General features: G+C 52.0%; 2 protein-coding genes across 2 annotated transcripts in view; both read left to right on the forward strand.

Moving 5' to 3' along the window:
• LOC147645241 (uncharacterized) overlaps positions 1-20139 on the forward strand; it is a 234263-nt gene that overhangs the window by 170749 nt on the left and 43375 nt on the right. The window lies entirely within an intron of this gene.
• Positions 8564-13863, forward strand: LOC147645247 (maestro heat-like repeat-containing protein family member 7). The gene is made up of 14 exons (XM_086874760.1): positions 8564-9139; positions 9458-9522; positions 9641-9994; positions 10179-10327; positions 10585-10732; positions 10941-11131; positions 11214-11351; positions 11634-11748; positions 11921-12058; positions 12291-12467; positions 12601-12756; positions 12916-13017; positions 13416-13518; positions 13799-13863. The coding sequence occupies exons 1-14, from the start codon at positions 9028-9030 to the stop codon at positions 13861-13863; spliced, it is 2013 nt and encodes a 670-aa protein (XP_086730886.1). The 5' UTR covers positions 8564-9027.

The following is a 20139-nucleotide window of genomic DNA, read 5'->3' on the forward strand; positions in this document are numbered from 1 at the left end:
AGCCCTGGGGATAAAGTGGAGGTTACACACCCCATGGCATCCCCAGAGCTCCGGTCGGGTAGAATGGATGAATAAGACCATAAAAACGACCTTAACCAAGCTGACTCTGGAGACTAAATTAGATTGGATAAAATGTTTCCCTTTGGCTTTATTACAGATAAGAACCCGACCTTGAGCAGATTTAGGGGTATCCCCCTATGAAATGTTATTTGGACTCCCCTTCCTAATTACTCCTTACAGCACTGCCCAGTATACTGAAGGGGAAGAAACCTCAAGGAGGTATTTGGAAACTGTTGTTAAAACTTCAGAAAACCTCAGGAAAAAAGGGTATCTCCCTCAAACTCCTCCCTTTGAGGTAGACACACACCATATTAACCCTGGGGATTGGGTATTGGTAAAATCTTGGGCTAACTCTCCTCTCACTCCAAAGTTTGAAGGACCCTACCAAGTCCAACTCACCACACATACGGCTGTGAGAACCCGGGAAAAAGGGTGGACACACGTGACTCGAGTTAAAGGACCAGTGGCACCACCAGATGGGGAAGTAAACTCCGAAAAAGATCTCTCTAACTGGACTGTTGTCCCCAACACCAAGGACTTGAAAATAACCTTAAGAAGGAAACCCAGAGACTAAAGTCCCCAATCAGGAACTGGAATTACAACAGTTGTTGTTAAGTGTTCTCTTGGCTGCAACATTTGTGGTTAAGTGTTTCTTTAAAGTTTGTGAAATAATGCTAAAGTGTTTTCCAGTTGTCATTAACTTGTAACTATTGTTATTATTGCTTGAAAAGGTGGAAGAACCCCAAATAGGGCTCGAATCCCTAGCCAAGACTATATCCCTCACAGGGCAGCTTTCCCAAGACCAAAAACGACAACAGTAAAAAGGAGAAGGACAAAAGAGAAATAATAAAGCCGTAAGCCTTGGACCCAGACCACCCCCTAAAAGAGCGTAAGGAAAACCCCAAGAGGCAAGACCAGGGGAGATCAAACATGGTTCCTGCTGGACTCTTGGGAGTCACGGACTGCAGGGAGCCTAAAAGGATCATCACAAGGCTCATGGTAGGTCTGGTGATAGCAATGCACCTCACCAATGCCATGGGGACAGACTCTTGCATGAAATGTTATTATCCCTTGTATGATGGGGAAAATCTAGGGTCCCTGGTAAGGGTCCACACAAATTTGAGTCCTTCTTGCTACAACAAATCACAATTAGAAGAATGCCAAGAAAACGGAAAAACATATAGGATTACCAGAAATACGGCCACTTTTAGAGAACGTCTTTTGGGAGACTGTCCCATGAGGGATACTTGGCTGTGCTTTGAAAAGAACGAACCAGTAAAAGGTGAATCTGATGTGGTAAAGGAGAAAAGAGTGGACATGAGCGTGGGAAATGAAGAATAGGAAAATTTGAGTGGGAAGAACTTGTTCATTGATTTAGTTGAAAACATCAGCAAGGAATTAAATATAACTGATTGTTGGGTATGTGGGAGTACTAAAATGTCTGATATTTGGCCCTGGGAGGGAATTAGCTTGAAACCTTGAGAAATTCTAAGCATAAAATGAACTGGGGAAGGCCAAAGCACACCAGGGTATAGGAGAAGAGAAAAATGGGAATTAAAGGCTAAGGTAATTGGGGAAGACTGTATTCTACAAACTGGAAAAAGATATAGAACCCTGGTGGGGCGGATGGCATGCAAAAGATATAACGAAGAATCTAGGAACTAAATGGGTTCCCCCAGGAGCCCAACCTAAGATATTGATCCTTAGAGAAGAGGGAAAAAGGGTGCATTCATCACAAAGGATATAACCTTTATGAATGTGCAGAAAAAGGGATCAATCCCTTCTGGGGAATTAGAAGCCTATCAAAGCATTGGGAGTACCCCTATGAAGACAGGGAGGGTTTTTGGGAAGCCCCAGATGATTTCTTTTGGATCTGCAGGGATGCAGCTTATACACATCTACCAGGAGACTGGTCAGGTAGCTGCACGATTGGGGTGATAAAGCCAGCTTTCTTCCTGCTCCCAAAACAAGCTGGCTCAGAGCTTGGAGTACCACTATATGACAACCTAAAGAGGCCCCTAAAAAGGAAGGAGTGTAATAAGCACAGGAGGGACCCAGAATTAGAAAGGAACAGTCTGGACCCTGGAGGAAATAATAAGAACTTATGGGCCAGCGACCTGGGCCCAGGATGGGTCCTGGGGATATAGGACCCCAATATACATGTTAAACAGAATAATCAGGCTCCAAGCTGTAATTGAAATAACATCAAACAAAACAGCCCCAGCCTTGATCATATAAGTGACCACCTCTCCCAGACCTGATGTACCTGGTGTACCAACTCTGACTGGCAGTAGATTACCTTCTCGCTGATGAGGGGGGAATCTGTGGGAAGTTCAACACCTCTGAATGCTGCCTAGAAGTAGATGATAAAAGTGAAGTAATCTGGAACATTTCTAAAGAGATCAGAAAAATCTCCAAGTAGGGAACCAAGAATGGATGCTGATCCTGAATACTGATTGGTGAGATAGTTTCTGGTCCTTTAAGGGCTGGTGGGAAAAGGTGGCATTCATTGGTATAGCGGGACTAGCAGGACTGTTATTTCTTCCCTGTGTCATCCCGTGTTTGATCAGAATGATTACCTCAGTAATAGAGTCTAGCAGCACGATCTACAACTCCTTAGAAATAACCCAAGAGAAGGGAAAAACTAAGATCCTAATGTTAGAAAGTTCAGAGCTGAAAGCAGCAAAAAGGGTATATGACCAACACCAAAGACTAAAGAAATTTCACTACCAGGAGCCTGAAATAACAAATTGACACAGGCTGATGCCTGGTCAAATTAAAAGAGGGGGGATATTGTTACAAATAAAAATCCCAATGTTCAAATTATATGTTCGTGCTTCAATCCCAGTTTAGGTCCCTGGATAAGGGGTTTTGGTGTTGTAAGTCCCAAAAAGGTTCACTGTTAAGAAGTTCGTATTTGTTTTATTTCTTTTTGGTGTTGCAAGCCCTAAAAGGGCCCACTGTCAAGAAGTTTGTACTTGTTTTATCCTTGCATTTGTATCCCCATCCCTTACCCCCTCCCAACCCATCGGGTAATTTAGCTGCTGCCCAGGATGAACTTCCCCATTTCCCATAAAGACTTGCACACGGGTGCATATTAAAATCATATTACCACCTGGGAGCAAAGAGCCCTGGACAATGAGCCACACTCAGGGAACATCTGGAGGACCCCACTGTGGCGGCATCGGGGACCTGGGGAGACTGGGTGCGCCAATCTCAGTCCATCAAGCTGGTTGCCATGACCTGGGCAGGACTTGAGAGGGAAGACACCCCTGGATTTTCGAGCCTGCGACAGAGTCTCTGGGTGATCCCGGCAAGCATAGAGGCTCCAGTCCTCCTGACAGTGGATGACGACAGGCCTGTGTGATCTTCCTCCTCGACGTCGACCACGGGGAGCAGCGGTGGCGGTGCACACCCCAAGCCCCCACCTCTAGGCCCAGTTCTATCTAATAAAAGTTTGTTAATGGGAGCAGAAGGTCTCCTGGCCCTTTAATTTACTACATTAAAGATTGTTATTTTCTTCTTTTTTATTTTCTTTAGTATGTAAATATAGGATATGTTACAATGGACAGACTCCCAGGAGCTTTCTTTTGCTGCCCATGGTGCACAGGGCATAGGGGAAGAGAGGGAAAAGGGTGGTCATGCTCAGCAAGCTTCCCAGGCATGCAGTGGTGTGGGGAGGATGGCCAGAAGCCCCTTGGCCTTTGGTGGTTGTGCTGAAGCCACAAGCCCTGTCCCATCCAGGAAGCACCATCTGTGTCCTCCTGCCCGTGTGTTGCTGCCTGGGTTGCTGGGGCAGATCCTAAGGGGCCGGGGTTGTGGGAAGCCCTGAGGAGTTGGATGTCAGAGGCCATAAGCTGCCCCCAGGCACCCGCCTTGTTCCTGAAACTCATCTTCTCTGGTGCTTTCCAGGAATTTCCCTCAGCAGATGGTTAGAAGGAGGCCCCCTGTAATCAGGTGTGTAACCCTGGCCCTGGCATTAGAGAGCTGTGGGGCTGGGCGTGTGCCCTCCCTGTCCTCGGGATTGGAGCCCATTAGCCCTAGGCCGTGAGCTCAACTGCCTGGGTGTTGAGTCTTGTTCCTCTTGCAGTGGGGGACACCAAGCTCTGTGGCTTTAGGCACGAGTGAGTAAGAAGAACAGAAACTTCGAGCCCAAGAGGAGCCACAGTAAGGCCCTCTGGGCAAAGCATATTCCTGGCATTCCCAGGGCAGGGATACACGAGAGTGCGGTGGGCAACTTCAGGGTGCCACGGCTGGTTTGTGCTGGGCGACCTCCCTGTGTGCAGGGCTGGGTCTCTGCTTTGCTGTTGCTGGCCTTTTGCCATTGTGCTCCTTTGGCTGTCTGGAGAGAGGGGCAGCCCTATAAGGAGGGTGAAAGCTCCTGTCTCCTAAACCTCAGGGTGGAAATGCAGCTCTCCTGGCCCTCATGCAGCTCTCCTGGCCCTCAGCCCACACTGTAAGCAGGGCAGAGCTTTTTCCCCTGCCCCTGCGGCTTTCTGCCTGCTGCTGGCCCCTGGGGCTGTACTCAGGGTGAGTGAGTTACTGAGGGGATGGCTGGTGCCCCTGGATTTGCTGGTGGGATGTGTGGGTTACTGAGGGAAAGGTGGGTGCTGCAAGTGATGCTGAGGGGACATGTGAGTCACTGAGCTGATACTAGGTTCTCAGAAGAGATTGAAAGATATGGGAGAGATTTCTCTTTACAAACAAACTGTGGGTAAAGCTAGGAACTGAGAGATGGAAGAAGCAATGCGTGGAACCATCATATCCATAGGATAAGAAAAATGGGGGGTATGCATTAGAAGGGGGTCTGTATTAGGTGATTTGGGAAGCCTGTACCTCTCAAATACCTCCACCAATGGGTAAAGAGAGTGGGAAATGCGGCCAGGAAATTAGGAAAGAAAGGAGTCTGCGTCCACTAAAAATTTGAGAGACCCCAGGGGAATGCCCCATGGCCTTTCCCTTTATTCAAATAAAGTAACGAGACTCCTGTGTCTTCTTTTTGGATATAAACCTCTGGTGTTTGTGGGTTAATTTTCCTGACATAAGTGCCTCATGCATCACTGAGGGAAGGCGGATGCCCCGTGTGTTGCTGAGGTGTCATGAAGGTCTCTGAAAGGCATGAAGGTGCCCTGCATGCCACTCTGGGGCCATGAGGGTCACCGAGGGTGGCAGGTGCTCAGGATTGCACTGAGGTGACATGGGGTCACTGTGCAGAGGTGGGTGTCTGTCGAGTCTCTCAGGGTACGTCGGAGTCACTGAGGGAACGTGGGCATCACCTGAGGGGGACACGGGCATGCCGCGTGTGGCTGAGCAGACACGCCGGTCCCTGAAGGTACCCGAGGGCCGCTGAGGGGACGTGGGCGCTCCCTGAGGGACCCGGGAGGGGCGGGCGCGTCCCCACTGCGCAGCCGCCGCCGCCGCCGCCGCTCCCGGCCGCAGGGGGCGTTTCCCGCCCAGGCGCGGGCGGCCCCGCCCCGCCGGTCCCCTCAGCCACGGGGCGGGAACTCTTCAGCCCACGCAGACACAGATCTCTGCTTATTTCTTTATTTTACTGTAATAAAAGTGCTTTATCTCACCCCGCTGGCCGTTCTCCGTCCTATCCTCTTCCCTGTCCCAGTGGGAAAGAGAGTGACAGAGCGACAGAGTGGGCACCTGGCACCCAGCCAGGGTCGACCCACTACACTCATTTTGGCACCTGAATGTGTGGCGATATAAAGTTGGTGAAATGGACGATAGCAGGAGCCTCGAGGGGCCGGGCTGGAACAGCAGAGGAGTGCAGGCCTGGGGTGGCAAAGAGTTTAGCAATGAGCCCAAAGCTGCGGCAGGAGCAGCATGGGGCTGGGCAGACCCAGAGATGTGGAGCTAAAAGTGGAATAAAAATCCGGATCAGCAGCAGAAACAGCAGGGGCTGGGCAGGCCTGGAAGGAGAAAGAAGGTGGAGGGGGGGATTGTTTTGGGTGTCCCCTGGCTGTCACCTGTGTAATGCCCTGGCAACAGCAGCAGCTGCTGGGCTCCCACAAGCAGCCATGAGATGCTCCCTTTCAAAGGTGGTTGGGGTCCTGGTTTTCCCCTGAGGCACCCAAGCAGATGGTGAGGATCCCTCCCAGAGTGATCGGGTATTGAAAGGACCCAGTTACATGGCTACACTTGTGAGCAGAGGCTCACCCACAGTAAACAGACACAGTGATGGAAAAGTTGCGCAATAGCAGTGGTTCCTCGGGGCAGCAGCAGTCCAACACCAAAACCTCAACCATTTGCCCTTTGAGCCGTGTCCCCCAGCTAAGAGACAGCCACAACCCCACCACCTGTCCCTCCTCCCCCAGGCATGACTCCCAAATGCTCCTTTCCCTTGGCTGACTCCTTAGTGTGGGATGTAAGAGGTCTCAGCCACGTCTTGTTTCTTCATGACCTGTATTTTGCCCCTGGACAACCACTCCCTTCACAGAGTCTTCCTTTCAGATGGGAAACAATTCCCTAAAGAATCCAAAGCAAAAGAAGCGCCTCTACTTTGCTGTATTGAGATAAAATTAAATGCTAAAAAATGGCTAAAATACAGAATCCAAAGAAATTTCTTAGCTTGTAATGGCCCAGCTCCTTATCAAATTCAGGGATCACTAAATTTCTAGCTAAATATGATGTAACTCATTTTCAACATGTAAACAAGACAGCCAGTCCTGTCCTGCTGGGTCCCAGCAGTGCCTCGCAGCAGTCCTGCATCCACATCAGGATGCTGGCCAACACAGAGCTGTCCTGGAAACTAAGGCGGCTGACTTGAAGTTTGCGCAGATACCCAAAGGTCAAACCCAGCGGTGTTCCCTCAGGATTTAGCAGTCCTGAGTGATCTCCCCTGAGGTCGCCCACTCCTTGTGGCACCAGTTGCTTTCCTGTGGAATGTTCTAGCTGTCCCAAGAGTAAAGAGGGAGCTGGAGAAAGAGCTTGCCAGGCTGCTCTCCATCCTTTCCCAGCAATCCTGGTTAAGGGGAGAAGTCCAAGCTGGCTCAAATGTGTAAATGTAACAGCTGTGCACAGGAAGGGTCAGTGGGAAGGATGATCCAGGAACCAGTGGCCTGGCAGCCCGAGCTTGCTACTGTGGAAGGCCTTGGGGCAGATCCTGCTGAGTGCCATCCCATGGCATGTGCAAGGAACCAGGGGGTCTGCTGGAGGGTGGGAAAGCTCTGCGGTGGGATGGGAACAGTTGAGGGTCCTGTGGGGTGTTGAGGAGTTCTGTGAGCGTGTTTTGGGAGCATTGGTGTTGGGGAAGAAGTTGTCTGGAAGTGAGAGGTCTAGGCTGGAATTTGAGTCAGTTTGACGGGAGCATCCATGGTTTGGCTGAGCTTTGGTTATGGAGGACATAAGGAATATCTGTGAATTTTCCTGTTAGTGGTCCTGGTTCTCATGCAAAAAAAGAAGAGGGGAGAGCTGTAATTTACTGGCCACCTAGATATCTGTACCAGGGGGAGGATTAGCCTTTTTGCAATCTACTCAATCGTTTGGACTATTTTGAAATACTGAGTGGACTTTCATTCCTTGAGAGCTTTAATTTTTCAGAGAATTAGGATATTATCATCCCTCCACAGAAAAGCAAAGGTTTGCAAACAAAAGAATGGCCTTTTTTTTAGCCTCTATGTAGTGTTATATTTTGTAAAGTGACTCTCAATGGATGATGTTAAGGCAAAGGACTTGCTGCTTTGAGATGGGAAGCAAACTTGCAACTCTTTCACATTCTCCGGCCATTCCAATTAATTGAAGTCTGCAACTTGTAGGAAATTCTTGAATTGAGCAATGGGGAAGCTCTCATGAATTGAGGATTCTTAAATGCCAGATCCTTCTCTGCCTTCCCCACAAAGATGTTTTATAGCTGCAGGAAATGACATCAATGGGAAAATTATTCCCACATGTAATTAATCTGACCAAGACTAAGCATTGCCAGCAGTAGCTCCAGGAGCTCCTGCCAACAGCCCCTGCAGGAAGGAGCCCAGCTCCCAATGCACGTGGGCTTTGGCTGCCCTCAGGCACAGAAACCCCCCAGGGGCACAGGTCTCTGGGGCAGGAGAAGGGCACCAGCACTGCCAGGGCTCGGCTGGGGTGGCAGGTCTGCCTTGGTGGGGACTCTGCCACACCTGCAGATTTTAGTGCTGCCAGGCCCCTGTGCAGATTCTGTGCAAGGCCCCGTGCCCTTCCTGCTGCGGCTGTGTCGGCAGCCCTGGGGGCTCCTTCTGCTGCCCTGAGCCTGCAGAGCAGGGCAGCGTTTGCTGATGGTTTGAGGTGTTCCTAAAGATCCTGTTGGGCTGTCTAAGACACTTTGAGCAAGGGATTCCTTCCAACCTGGGCCACTTTGGGGGGGATGGGGGCAGCCCAAGGGCAGGTGGCAGTGTGTGCAAAGACCCTTTGTGACATATGGTCACCATGGGATGGAAATGGACAGGGTGTCAGAGGGTCCTTTGTGACATGTGGTGACATAGGAGCTGGCGGTGACAGGGCCATGCCACAGTGCCCAGTGCACGCGACGGGACAGGACGCGGCAGAGCGGTGCTGTGAGGAGCCCCCGCACAGCGCACTCGTTTGTGTCGGACCCGGAGCTTTTCCAAGTCTTTACTTGTACAGGTGACCTCGTGGCAAGACTGCGGGCCTTGGTGGCCCGTGGCTTTCCCGAGGCTTTTCTTTTGCAGGTGCCTGCGGGGCAAGACTGCGGGACTTGTTGACCCGTGGTTTTCCCAAGGCATCTCCTACCCCTGTGGCCTGTGCCATCCAGGCCAGTTTGTGGTATTTGGTCATCTGTATCATTTAAGAGGAGTCTCCAGTCATTGTGGCAGGAGCCCTTGAGACCAGACTGCAGGACTTGCTGTCCTGTAGCCTTTCTGAGCCTTCTCTGTCGCAGGTGCCTTCCAGGCACAACAGCACAACTTGGTGACTCAGAGATTTCCCAAGGCATCTCTCTAGAAGGTGCCCTCAAGGCCAGATTGTGTCATGGCAGGCAGATTCCTCAGGCTGTTCAATGTGTTCAGGGGGAACAGAAACACAGACCCTGGAGCTGCACAACCTCCTGAAGAGCAGGAGCAGTTCCAGCCACTGCAGGATGGTGAGTGGCAGAACTGGGCCACAGGACTGATGGCTGCAGCCAGCTAGGCCCCATCCCATCCCATCCCATCCCATCCCATCCCATCCCATCCCATCCCATCCCATCCCATCCCATCCCATCCCATCCCATCCCATCCCATCCCATCCGCTGTGAACGTGCCCAAGGACAGGACGCAAGAGGGATTGGGGCTGACCCCTGGCAGTGGCTGTGCTCCATACCCTGAGCCATCCCAGGGCTGTCCCTGCCTGGAGAGTGCAGGGCTGCGCTGTGTTCTCCGGCCTCTCCTGCAGCCCCTCAGCCTTGGCTGCTCTTTGCCAGATGCAGCCATGGACCAGACACAAGAGCAGGAGCCTGCCCGTGGCCGCTTCCACAGAGCAGCGCAGGTACCTGCAGCCATCCCCACCTGGGCTGGGCCTGCTGGCACTGCTCAGCCCAGCAGTGGAGCTTGGAGCACTCCATGGAACATGCCTCTCTTCCCAGTCCTTTGTTCTCCTTGCACAGAGGTTCCGCAAATTCCTGCGCATTCGGCACAGAAGGAACACCACAGCAGCAACTGAGGGTGCAGCTGAGCCTGACTGCAGGCTGACTGAGCTCCAGGCAGAGCCTGATGTCAGCCCGGATTCAGCTGAGCACTCACAAGAGTCTGACGCTGCAGTGGAGTTTGACAGGGCAAAGGCTGACATGGCAGGGACTGAGGGCATTCAAAATGATGACACCGGAGAGACTGAGGGCATCGCAAAGGCCAACAGGACACCCACTCCCACTATAAGCCAAGAGCTCATATGGGATTATTTCAAGGACCCTTGTGTTTCTTCTGACGTTGTTGAGAAGAGAGCTGCTTCTTCTGACCAGCAGGTACCCAGTCAGGTACTGGAACTGGAGGTCTCCCATGATCCTGTTCCCCCTCATGCCACATCCACAGGGCCCCCTCAGCCTTTGAGGCCAGCAGAGCATGACAGGAAGGGAAGCACTTCTTGGGGGAAGCTGGGGAAGTTGCTGCCTTGGACAGCACTCCATGTCTTCCCCATGCCTCCTCCAGGTGCCAGCTACTGTGAGGAACATTCACCAGAGTCTGGTGTCCCGTGTCACTGTGGATGTCAGGCAGCAAATTGACATTATAAGGCTGGCTGAAGAACACCCTGCTGATGTGGTGCTGGCCCTCCTGCACTGTGCCCCATCGTGTGACAGGTATGGGGCCCACGTGCCTTGAGAGCTCAGGGCTCACCAGCCTTTAGGGCCCATGGCCCTGCACAGCCTGTCCAATGGGCTCTGCCCAACAGGCAGAGAGGTCCAGGAGCCTCGGGCCCCTCTGTGTCCTGAGGCTGCTGCCAATGCTCCCTCCCTGCCCCTCAGGGCACTGGGGCTCTGTCACCTGGGTCCCCACAGCTACACAGGGCATGGCTCTGTGACTGAGACACCCCTGACACAGAGCTCTGATCCCACAGAGCTGCTGCCATGATGTGGCAAACCATAGGCTCGTCGGGACCAACAGTAGAGAAAGTGCTGCCAACACTGCTCTGTGTGATGGAGAACTGGCCCCTTTGCAGCACCTGCACCTCTGATGGAGACAACAAGGACGTTTTTCCCTTGAGTGTGAGTTTATGGACATGGCCTTTGATCACCTGGAGCTTGCTTCCCCAGGAGCTCTCTGTCTTCTCCCTGCCTAAGGTGCTGGGCTGAAACCTGGGCTAGGGGCAGGCTCAGGGGGCACCAGGCCTGCTGCTCCCCCTGTGTCTCCCCTCAGGCCCTGCCCCATGGACACCTCGGCACTGAGCACTGCCTTGGTGTGCTTCTTTTGCAGGCAACTCTGGTGCTCTGGGTGATTGTCCAGATGCCACAGTGCTGCGAGGCGATGATGCTTTATTCCGCCCGTCTGTTTGTGGCTCTGCTGTTCCATGTTGTCATCACCACCCAGCAGATGCCACCAGTGGAAGCTGACAGCTTCTGGAAAGCATGCCGGGAGCAACACCGCCTTCCCAGCAACCCCAACAGGTGCCAGTCCTCCTGTCCTTCCCATGCCCTTGTGGCTGACACCAGTGCACTCAGTGTGACCTTGGCTTTGCTCTGCACACAGGTTTGCAGTGCAGGCCATGAAATCTCTGCTCTGCCGACTGCGGTGTGACAACGTGGTCATGGAAATGGGACGCAAGCGTGGCTGGGACACGCTGCTCTGTGCTGACACCCAGCACTATGCCGTGGGTCTGCTGGCCAGGTGAGCCTCACTTCTCCCAACTGCCTCTGAAATCTGTGCCCTGTGCCTGGGGTGTGTCACACAGTCCCTGTGGTCCTGGCCAGAGGGCCTCGTCACTGAGGGATGGCTAAGCAGACTGGAAAAGGCTGAGAGGAGGGTGCCCAAAAGGAGCCACTTCCCAAAGTACCCATGGTCCCTCCAGGGATTCTGGGGAAAGGCCAGATCTCTGTGATTCTTTCCTGGGAGAGGTTTGTCCCCCCGCCCCCCCACCATCAGGGTCTTGGTGCTGTTTTCCCCTGACAGGGAGATGCTCCGTGGCTTGATCCCCTTCTGTTCCCATATTGCACTCGACCTGCTCAAGTCACTCAGAAGGGAGGAGCCATGCTGTGATCTGTCCTTCCTGGCATTCCTTGTGGAGGTGAGCCCGATGGCCAGCACTACCTCACTGAGCTGCCTGCCAGCCCTGTCCCCTTGCATAGCCACAGCTGCCTGGGACGGTGCCCGCGCCCTGTGCTGCTGCCTGGGCCCAGCCCTGCCCAGTTCCAGGCTCCTGCCAGCCGGCTCCCCTGTCACTGCCCTGTGCCTTTCAGGTCCTCGAGTGCTTGGACTTGACTAAACACGGTGACAGTGTCCTTGAGATCACATCAAGGCACCTGCAGAGTGAGTGCAGACAGAGGCGTCGCCTGGCGCTCAGAGGCCTCGTGGTGCTCAGCAGGGAACCCTTGATGGTGAGGACAGGGCAGCGGCTGAAGCTGTGCTGGGGAAAGCAGCTCCTTGGGCTGGCTGGGCTTCAGGAGCTGAGGCAGCTGCTCCCAGCTCTCCTGCCTCACCTGCCTGAGTGCTTTGGGACAGCCCTTTGGCCTCTGGGCCCGGCAGCAGCAGGGTGGGGTTGCAGTGCCAGGGCGGTCTTGGCACTGCAGCCGTTCAGGGCTTCCCAGCTCAGCCTTGTGTTCCACACAGGCCATAAGAATGTGCAGCCTGTCTCGAAGCCTTCAGGAGCTGCTGGGTGATGCAGATGGAGATGTAGTTGGCATGGCCCTCCGTGTGTTCATCAGTATTCTCAAGAATAAAGACATCATGATATGCAGCACCACTGCCCCAAAGCTGGCTCAGGCACTCCTGCTGCTCTTTGACCATGTAAGGCTCTGTGCCCCCAGACACGGGCATTGGCTGCTGCCCAGAAACTTTGTGTCTTACAGATTTCTGGGCCTTTGCCCAGGTAAGCCTGGGGGAATTGGTATTAAGGTATTTTTCTCTTGTTTTCCTCCAGGACCACAGCCATGTGCAGTTGCTCTCCCTTGATCTCTTCTTCAAGGCAATGGACTTGGTAGTGGATGAGGGAAAGAAGCCCCTGGAGAAGATTTTGAACCAGAGCCTGCTTCCACTCTTCATCCACTGCCATGATGAGAACCAGCATGTGGCGAAGGTCAGGTTTTGTGTGATGTTGGTGCATCCCTGGGAAGGGCATTGGCTTCCACCTGTCCTGGAACCTTCCAGGCTGCGGCTTCCTCGGGGCCCTGTCACCCAGACAAGAGTCCTGTGCCCTGGGCTGCAGTGCCATCTCTGCATCTCTGCTGCTCTCCAGGCCTCTCAGGAAACGCTGCTTCGTGTGGCCGAGTTCCTCAAGAGGAGGAATCTGAAGCAGCTGATTAGGAAGGAGCAGCTATCAAAGTTTGCTGAGTGTCTGGTAAGGGCAGCCTGGATTAGCTCAACTTTGAGAAGCCCCCTGGTCCCGGTGCTCAGTGTGTGGGGCTGGCAGCTGTGGCCCCTGCCCGGTGCTGCACCCAGGGGCACCAGCCTGTGCCCCACACGCTACTCCCTTCCCTGGGCCACACGGCTTCTTCTCCAGGCTCCTGTGGCCCCGAGCCGGGTGCCAATGGAGCCCCACACTGGGGCTGCGGGCAGGGGCGGCACCGCGGCTCCCCGGGCAGCAGCCGGCCCTCTGCCCGCTCCAGAGCCCGGCGCCAGCGGCTGCTGGCCGGGCCTCAGGGCTGGGCGGGCACGGGAGGCCGGGGCTGGCCGCAGGCAGTGCCCGGCCGAGGGGCAGAGCCCGCGCCAACCCTTCCCTCCTGCCGCTCTCTGCAGCTGGCACAGGACAGGAACCGAGCGGCCGAGCAGCTGCGCCGGGCCCTGCCGTACCTGCAGAGCCCACCGGAGCCCTTGCAAGAGGCGGCCATCAGGTTCATCGGTGAGCCACGAGCCCGGGCTCCCTCCCCGCCCCGCCGCAGCTCGGCCCCGGCCCCGGCTGCTGCCCCGGCAGCGGCACCCGGGCCCGGCGCCCTGGAGCCCCGGCTGCCCTCGGGGCTGCTGCTGCCGGCCTCTGGCAGCCGTGCCCTTGGGCTGAGTCAGGATGCGGCAAGGGCCCGGGCTGAGCCCTGCCGGGGCGGGAGGCCGTGTGGCCACAGGGCTGGCAGCGCCGCTGGCAGGGAGCTGTGCCGCTGGGGCCCTGACAGGCTCTGTGTTCCCAGGGATGGCCGGGCAGCACCTGAGGGGGCAGAAGAAAGAGCTGCAGGCCCTCATCGAGGGTGAGTGAGGGCAGTGGGCAGTGAGGGGCTGGCACTGGGGGATCTGAAATGCCCGTGCAGGGAGCTGTAATCTGTGCCATGGCTTCAGAGGGCTTCTCTCTCTGTGTGGACACCTTGGTGGTGTGGGAATATCACAGACAGATTTCAGGGATGCAGGGCGAGAGATTTGGGTGGGGATGTAGTTGGGAGAGATTCGTATCCAATACCTTGCAGGTGGTCCTGTTGGCCCCTTAACTCCTGTAGCCACAGTAAGAGCAGGCTGGGATGGCCCTGGCAGGACTTTCTCCTAGGATTCCCACAGATCCGGGCTCTGATTGTAGCTCTGTACCCCTCTCTTCCAGCACTTCAAGCCCTGAGGAGAGATGACAACCCTTCTCAGTCAAACACAGATCTTCAAGAGATATTCTCTAAAAGAGCTGCAGAGCTACGCTTGTCTGCTGGCTTAGGAGAACCAGTCTTCATTTAAGATGCTGTGGAAGATGAGACTACGCTGAGACCAGAAGAGACCAGCTGGAGCTCCAGGCACAGCTGATGACTTGCACAGCAGAGCCTGTGGGAAGCTCACATGGCTTCAGCCCTCTCCCCCTGCCTGTAGATAGCTCTGTCCCTGCAGCCCTCAGACACTGCCCGTCCCTTCTTTTTCCCTCCACTCTCCCTCCCTTTTGATAGCTCCCTCCTTCCAGCCCTCAGACACTGCCCATCCCTTCTTTTTCCCTCCACTCTCCATCCCTTTTGACAGTTCCCTCCTTCCAGCCCTCAGACACTGCCCATCCCTTCTTTTTCCCTCCACTCTCCCTCCCTTTTGGTAGCTCCCTCCTTCCAGCCCTCAGACACTCCCCATCCCCTTTTTTGCCCCTCTGCTCATCCCTTTGCTTCGCATTTCATCAATAAACAGTTTTCCTTTTTCACTTGACCTGCATCTGTGTGGAGCTGAAGGGTCACAAATCCAGAGCGCTGTGACACACAGGCCCCTCCTGCCGTTCTCTCCTGCGCCGTGTTTTGTGCAGAGACGCAGAGGAAGGAGCGCAGATCAGGCTGGAAAGGTCCCTGTGCTGAAGGCCCGGCTCCACAGCATTGTGGAGTTCAAGGTGTTACTGAAGGCCAGTAGTGGGACAAGGAGCCTGTGTGTGTCAGGGACCAAAGTTGTGTCTAAGGCCCTGCCGTGTTCCGTCCTCTGTTGTGCATGTTGAAAGGTTAATGAATAAAGGCAGGTTCAAAAACCCTCCTGGAAAGGCAAAATCCCAATTTTAGCAGCTTTTTCCACTTCTGCATTGCAGGTATTGATGGATCTACTGGAGAGGGAATGTTCATCCCAAATTTCTGCCCGTTTTTCTAGGAACACTCCAATGACAGTACAATGCCACGTGTACTGATTCAGTCTTCTGAGGTTTTTTGGGTTATTCTTTTTTGGGATTTAGGGGTATGGAAGGTGGGGAGAGAGGCAGGACACAATCCAGATCCGAAAAAATCCCATACAGCACTGGAAATGAGGAAAACATAGTGGAAACAAGAAGAAAGGAACTGGGGGAAAAAGGATTTTTAAGAAGGAAAAATAGGGAAAAGAAAGGACATAATTCCAGACAAATCCACTGGTAAAGAATAATTTGGAGGTGGAATAGGAGAAATTCCAGCCCAGCAGGCTACCAGGGCCTGGGAGGGCCCAAATTTTTTATTTTATTTGGGAATTTTTTAGGGCTTTTTAAAAATATTGGATTTTTTTCCAGGAAGATCCCCTTTTCCTTTCTGATGGGACTGGAAGTCAACTCCTGCTCCTGCAGTGCTGTTTTTGCCCATCCTCATTCCTGAATATTCTTAGAAATGTCTATAAAACGGTGAAAATGATGATGGACTGTGGCCTTTTTTCATTCTCAATACTTGTGATGCTATTGGAGTGAAGAGGGGAAAAAACAATAAAAAATGGGAAAAAATATTTATAAATCAGAATTTTACCATCTACCAGTGCCTGGCTTTTTGTTACAAAGCTTATTAAAAAGAAAAAAAAGGTGGTTGCAGTGGGTGACTCCCTTCTGAGGGGAACAGAGGGCCCCTCATGCTGACTGGAGCCATCCCACAGGGAGGTCTGCTGCCTCCCTGGGACTCGGCTACGAGGCATCACTGAGAGACTTCCTGGGCTGATCCAGCCCTCTGGTTATTATCCACTGCTGTTACTCCAGGCTGGCAGAGATGAGATTGAAAAGAGGAGTGCCAGGGCAATTCAAAGGGACTTCAGGGCACTGGCTGAGTGCTTGATAGGGCAGGAGCACAGGTAGACTTTTCCTCAGTCCCTTTGGTGGCAGAAAAGAAGTGAAAGGAATAGGGGAGCCCACATTATCAACAAGTGGCTCAAGGGTTGGTGTCATTGGCAGAATTCTGGGTTCTCTGATCTTGGGGCAACTTTTCTGGCACCCGGCCTGCTGGAACTGGATGGGCTGCATCTCTCTTAAGGGTAGAAGAATTTTATCTTATGAAGTGGCAGAACTCACTGAGAGGGCTTAAACTAGGTTTGAAGGGGGAAGGGGATGCAGCTGGGCTGTCTGGAAGCAGGCCCAAGGGTGGTGAGCCTGAGGTAGGGGTGAAATCAGTAGCCCTGCTGAGGTGCATGTACACTGTAATAAATGAAATTCAGCCAAATTTATCAATAACAATTTTATTGAAAAATTTGCAAAATCAAATTATGAAAACAGCTACAATCACGGTCAGCTTTGAGCTCAGGATCGGCGCTGGGTGAACTCTGAACCAGCCTCTGTCACACTGATTCCCCCAAGTTCACCGCCTGTCTTTTGGAGAGATGAGTTTTGATACAGTTTTTACAGCTTGAGGCTGTGCAGTCTCAGTTTTTAATTTCTTCTGAAGTTTGTTGCATATTCATATTTTCTGTTGGTTTTTTAACTAAGTTTCCGAGAAGGGAGGAAAAGTCTGAGTAGATTTTATGAGAGCTGAGTACTGAGATGCACGGTCCGGAGAATTTTTCTGTTGGATTGTTAACGAAGGTTCCGAGAGAGGGGGAGAGTTACAGGAACTGGGTATTGAGATGCACAGTTGTCCTGGGGTGATTTTACCTTTAAGATAGCTTCGGGAGCTGGGAGGAAGTTGAAGCTGGGAGAGGCTGATAAGAGTTTTTCCTCTGACCAATTATTGGTCATTTCTGAGAATTGGTGGTGGTTTTAACCATTGAGAAGTGAGATCAACTTGTGAACACCACCTTAAGATGTAAAGCCAGAGTTCTTTTGTTCTCTTTGGTTTCTGGCTTCTGACGAGGTCACAGGGCTCTGTCTCGGTTTCCCCACCCCACTCCAGGCTGGACAAGGCCACAGAGGGTGGGGAGGGGGAGAAACGGAGCCGGCCTGGCTTGGTTTGCAGTTTCTGCTGCTGAACTGAAACCTGACACCATGAACATCTGCAGCTTTCCAAGACTTTAACTCTTTTACTACTTGGATGAAACTTACAGATTACTCCTTTTTCCCAGAGAGAGAGAAGGAGGAGAAAGAGAGAGATAACATGAAGAAGACATCATAAAACCGTCAAAGACAGTGAAGAAAAGAGTTAAGTTTTAGATGAGGAAGAGAGACTAAAGAGATGCTTTAATTAAGCTGAAATATTTTTCTGTTAAAGCCATGGAGATGGACAATAGTGTTCTGAAAAAACTCGTTTAATTCATGACAGAGTATATTGGAAGGAATAGAGTGGTTCAAAGTGTGGATTTTGAGTAAAAGGTGGAGTAATTGTGATACAGTGAAGTGCTGGAACAGAGGGGAGAAGTAATAGTTGAAGATTTGGGGCCTTGAGAGGCAAAGAGAAAAATTTCTGTTTCCAGGGAGGCTCACAAAAACCCATGAAGAGAACTTTTGCCTTTGAATAACTCATCCTTAAAAATGACATCCCTAGACTCATGGCCCATACACACCTCAGAGTGATGTGAAATGGGAGGAGTGAACTGATGACAGATTTCCAGGCAGCTGACATCAGAGAAATAGAAAGCTATAACAGAAATAGTTTTCTTGTGAGAAACTCCATAGATTAGCAGAAGAAGACTTCTGTTTCTCTACGAAGACTGATGAAAAGACTCTAGCAGGAATTGGGACTGTTTTAAACACCAAAGTTCCAAGTTTTCTTGTCTCTATGTTGTCATGTGAACAAGGGAATGGTGGGTAGTGGGGGATAAAAGGGTTTTCTGGAAGTTTATTCTGGTGTTCTTATTCTTGTAGTTTTGTTAATAAACTTCCTTTATTTCCTTTTAAGTTTTAAGCCTATTTTGCTCTTGCTCTAATCCGTATCTCACAGCAAGAAATAAGTAAGTTTTCTAGTAATTTTTTAGTTACTGCTTTAAAACCACGACAATGTGAAAGAACAATTCCTCTTCTTGGTTTAAGACCAAAACTGCAACATTTAAAGTTGTTTTATTAAGCCGTGGAGACAGAGAGAAGACTGTGGACTAAGGCAATGGCTGAGGTTGCTGTATCTTAAGGAAGAGCTGTCAGTACCAAGTTGTTACTCAATTGTTTGCTGCTTTGGGCAGAATATTCAAAAGATAGACAACTTCTGACAAGCAGTAATCCTTTCCTTATACCCCAAGTATTTGGATGCTTCAGCACATTTATCACAGCTGCCAAAACTGGATTCACAACCTGTGGGTTTCAAAAGGAAAGCGAGATTTTGCCTGTTCTGGCTTTGGGAAAAGGGGAAAATATTCTCATTCCTTCTTCTCTTTCTTTGCCTACATCTTTTTCACCGACTTTTGACTGGACTCAGCTCAGTGATAAACCATCCACAGGAGCAGCCAGGGCTCCTTGTGGCTCTTTCCTAGTGAGGAAGCTGTGCTGAAGCCACACCTCCTGTAAAATGCACTCAGCATTTTACATACTGAGCTTTCCTATCAGCCTCCCACATCTCAGCCATTCCGTGCTGGGAAATGACAGACAGGGCTGCAGAGTGATGGGGGGAGGAGGGGAGAGGAGACAGTGCTTCGTTTAATTATCCCACTTCAGCCTGATTGCTGCAGTGGTATCTTAAAAGTGAAAAGACTTGGAAACTAGATTTCTGGTAATTAGCATTGAGAATATTGTAATGCCAGCAGCCAGCCTCTTTCACCGAGGATTTACTTCTCTGGGATGAAATTGCCAGGCTCTCACATCCTCTGATCTCCTCAGAGAACCAGCTCTCACACGTGCTGGCAGACAGCATCTCTGGGCTCAGGATCAGGGGCAGGTAGCAAAGAGGGGACTCTGTCTGTCGGGGCTGGGGAAGATCCATCTCGTCCTTCAGGAGGGAGCCCACGCTGCCAGTGCTACAGCAGAGTGTTTGCAGGCACTGCTGTCACCACATCCTGATGTGAAACTGCTGCCATTTACTGCCCTGGCTGAGGCTGGGGTCCAGCACACATAATAAGAGAGGAGCTTGAAGCAAGTAGTCAAGAGTGAAGGGAGTGTGAGTGTCAGATATTGATGATACAGCGTGCCCAGTCTGCAGCTGCACTACTGGGGGAAACCGAAAGAAAGTATCACAAAAGCAGCAGGCATCACAGATGGCCTTTCACTCTTCAGCAGAGAAGACATTTTGTCTTCTAAAAGCTTACCTCTGATAGTTTTTCCCATCTGAAAACTATCTGGGCCAGGAGCAGCACCCAGGGACCTGCCCTGCCTGGGGGAACTTATACCTGGATCTTATAACTAAGTATCAGAAACAAGGGCACACACTCTGTATTCCAGACTCCAACATTTTATTCTTATTCTTAATTTTCCATGTTTTAAGTACGTCTTCATCTACTTCAGCTTCTACCTCTTCTTCCTAATATTCCTATTCTTATTCTTTATCATTTTTTGGTTTCTGGAGGGTCTTATGCAGGTTTTCGTTGGGGGGGAGGTGGGTTTGGGGTTTTTTTCTTTCCTACTATTACTTCCTAAAAACAACTTTCTTGTCTTTTGTTAGAATTGTGTGTGTTGCAGTCCAGCAGGCCGCTGTCGTGTCCTGGGAGCAACACCTCCTGTCTGTGTCCATTCCTCATGGCCAAAGTGCCCCAGGATCAGCATGGAGTCCTTTCCGGAGGAGAGGAAATGGCCTTGGAGTCCAGCAGGGAGGAGCTGGAGCCTGCAAAGGGCCAAGAGCCGTGTGGCTGTGGCCCTCGGGGACCCGGTGCAGGGGTGCCACTGGCGGTGCCAGGCTGCCGCTGGGAGCCGATGACTTTCCAGGTGCCTTCCCGTCCAGACGATGGGCCGGGATGCGGCGCTGAGCCCCGGCAGTGAGGGTCCCCCTTTGGGTGCCGCTTTGGGCTGCCGTGTGCCCTCGGG

Source organism: Cyanistes caeruleus, unplaced genomic scaffold (genome assembly GCF_971803275.1).
Source record: "Cyanistes caeruleus unplaced genomic scaffold, bCyaCae1.hap1.1 HAP1_SUPER_30, whole genome shotgun sequence".
Lineage (NCBI taxonomy): Eukaryota > Metazoa > Chordata > Aves > Passeriformes > Paridae > Cyanistes > Cyanistes caeruleus.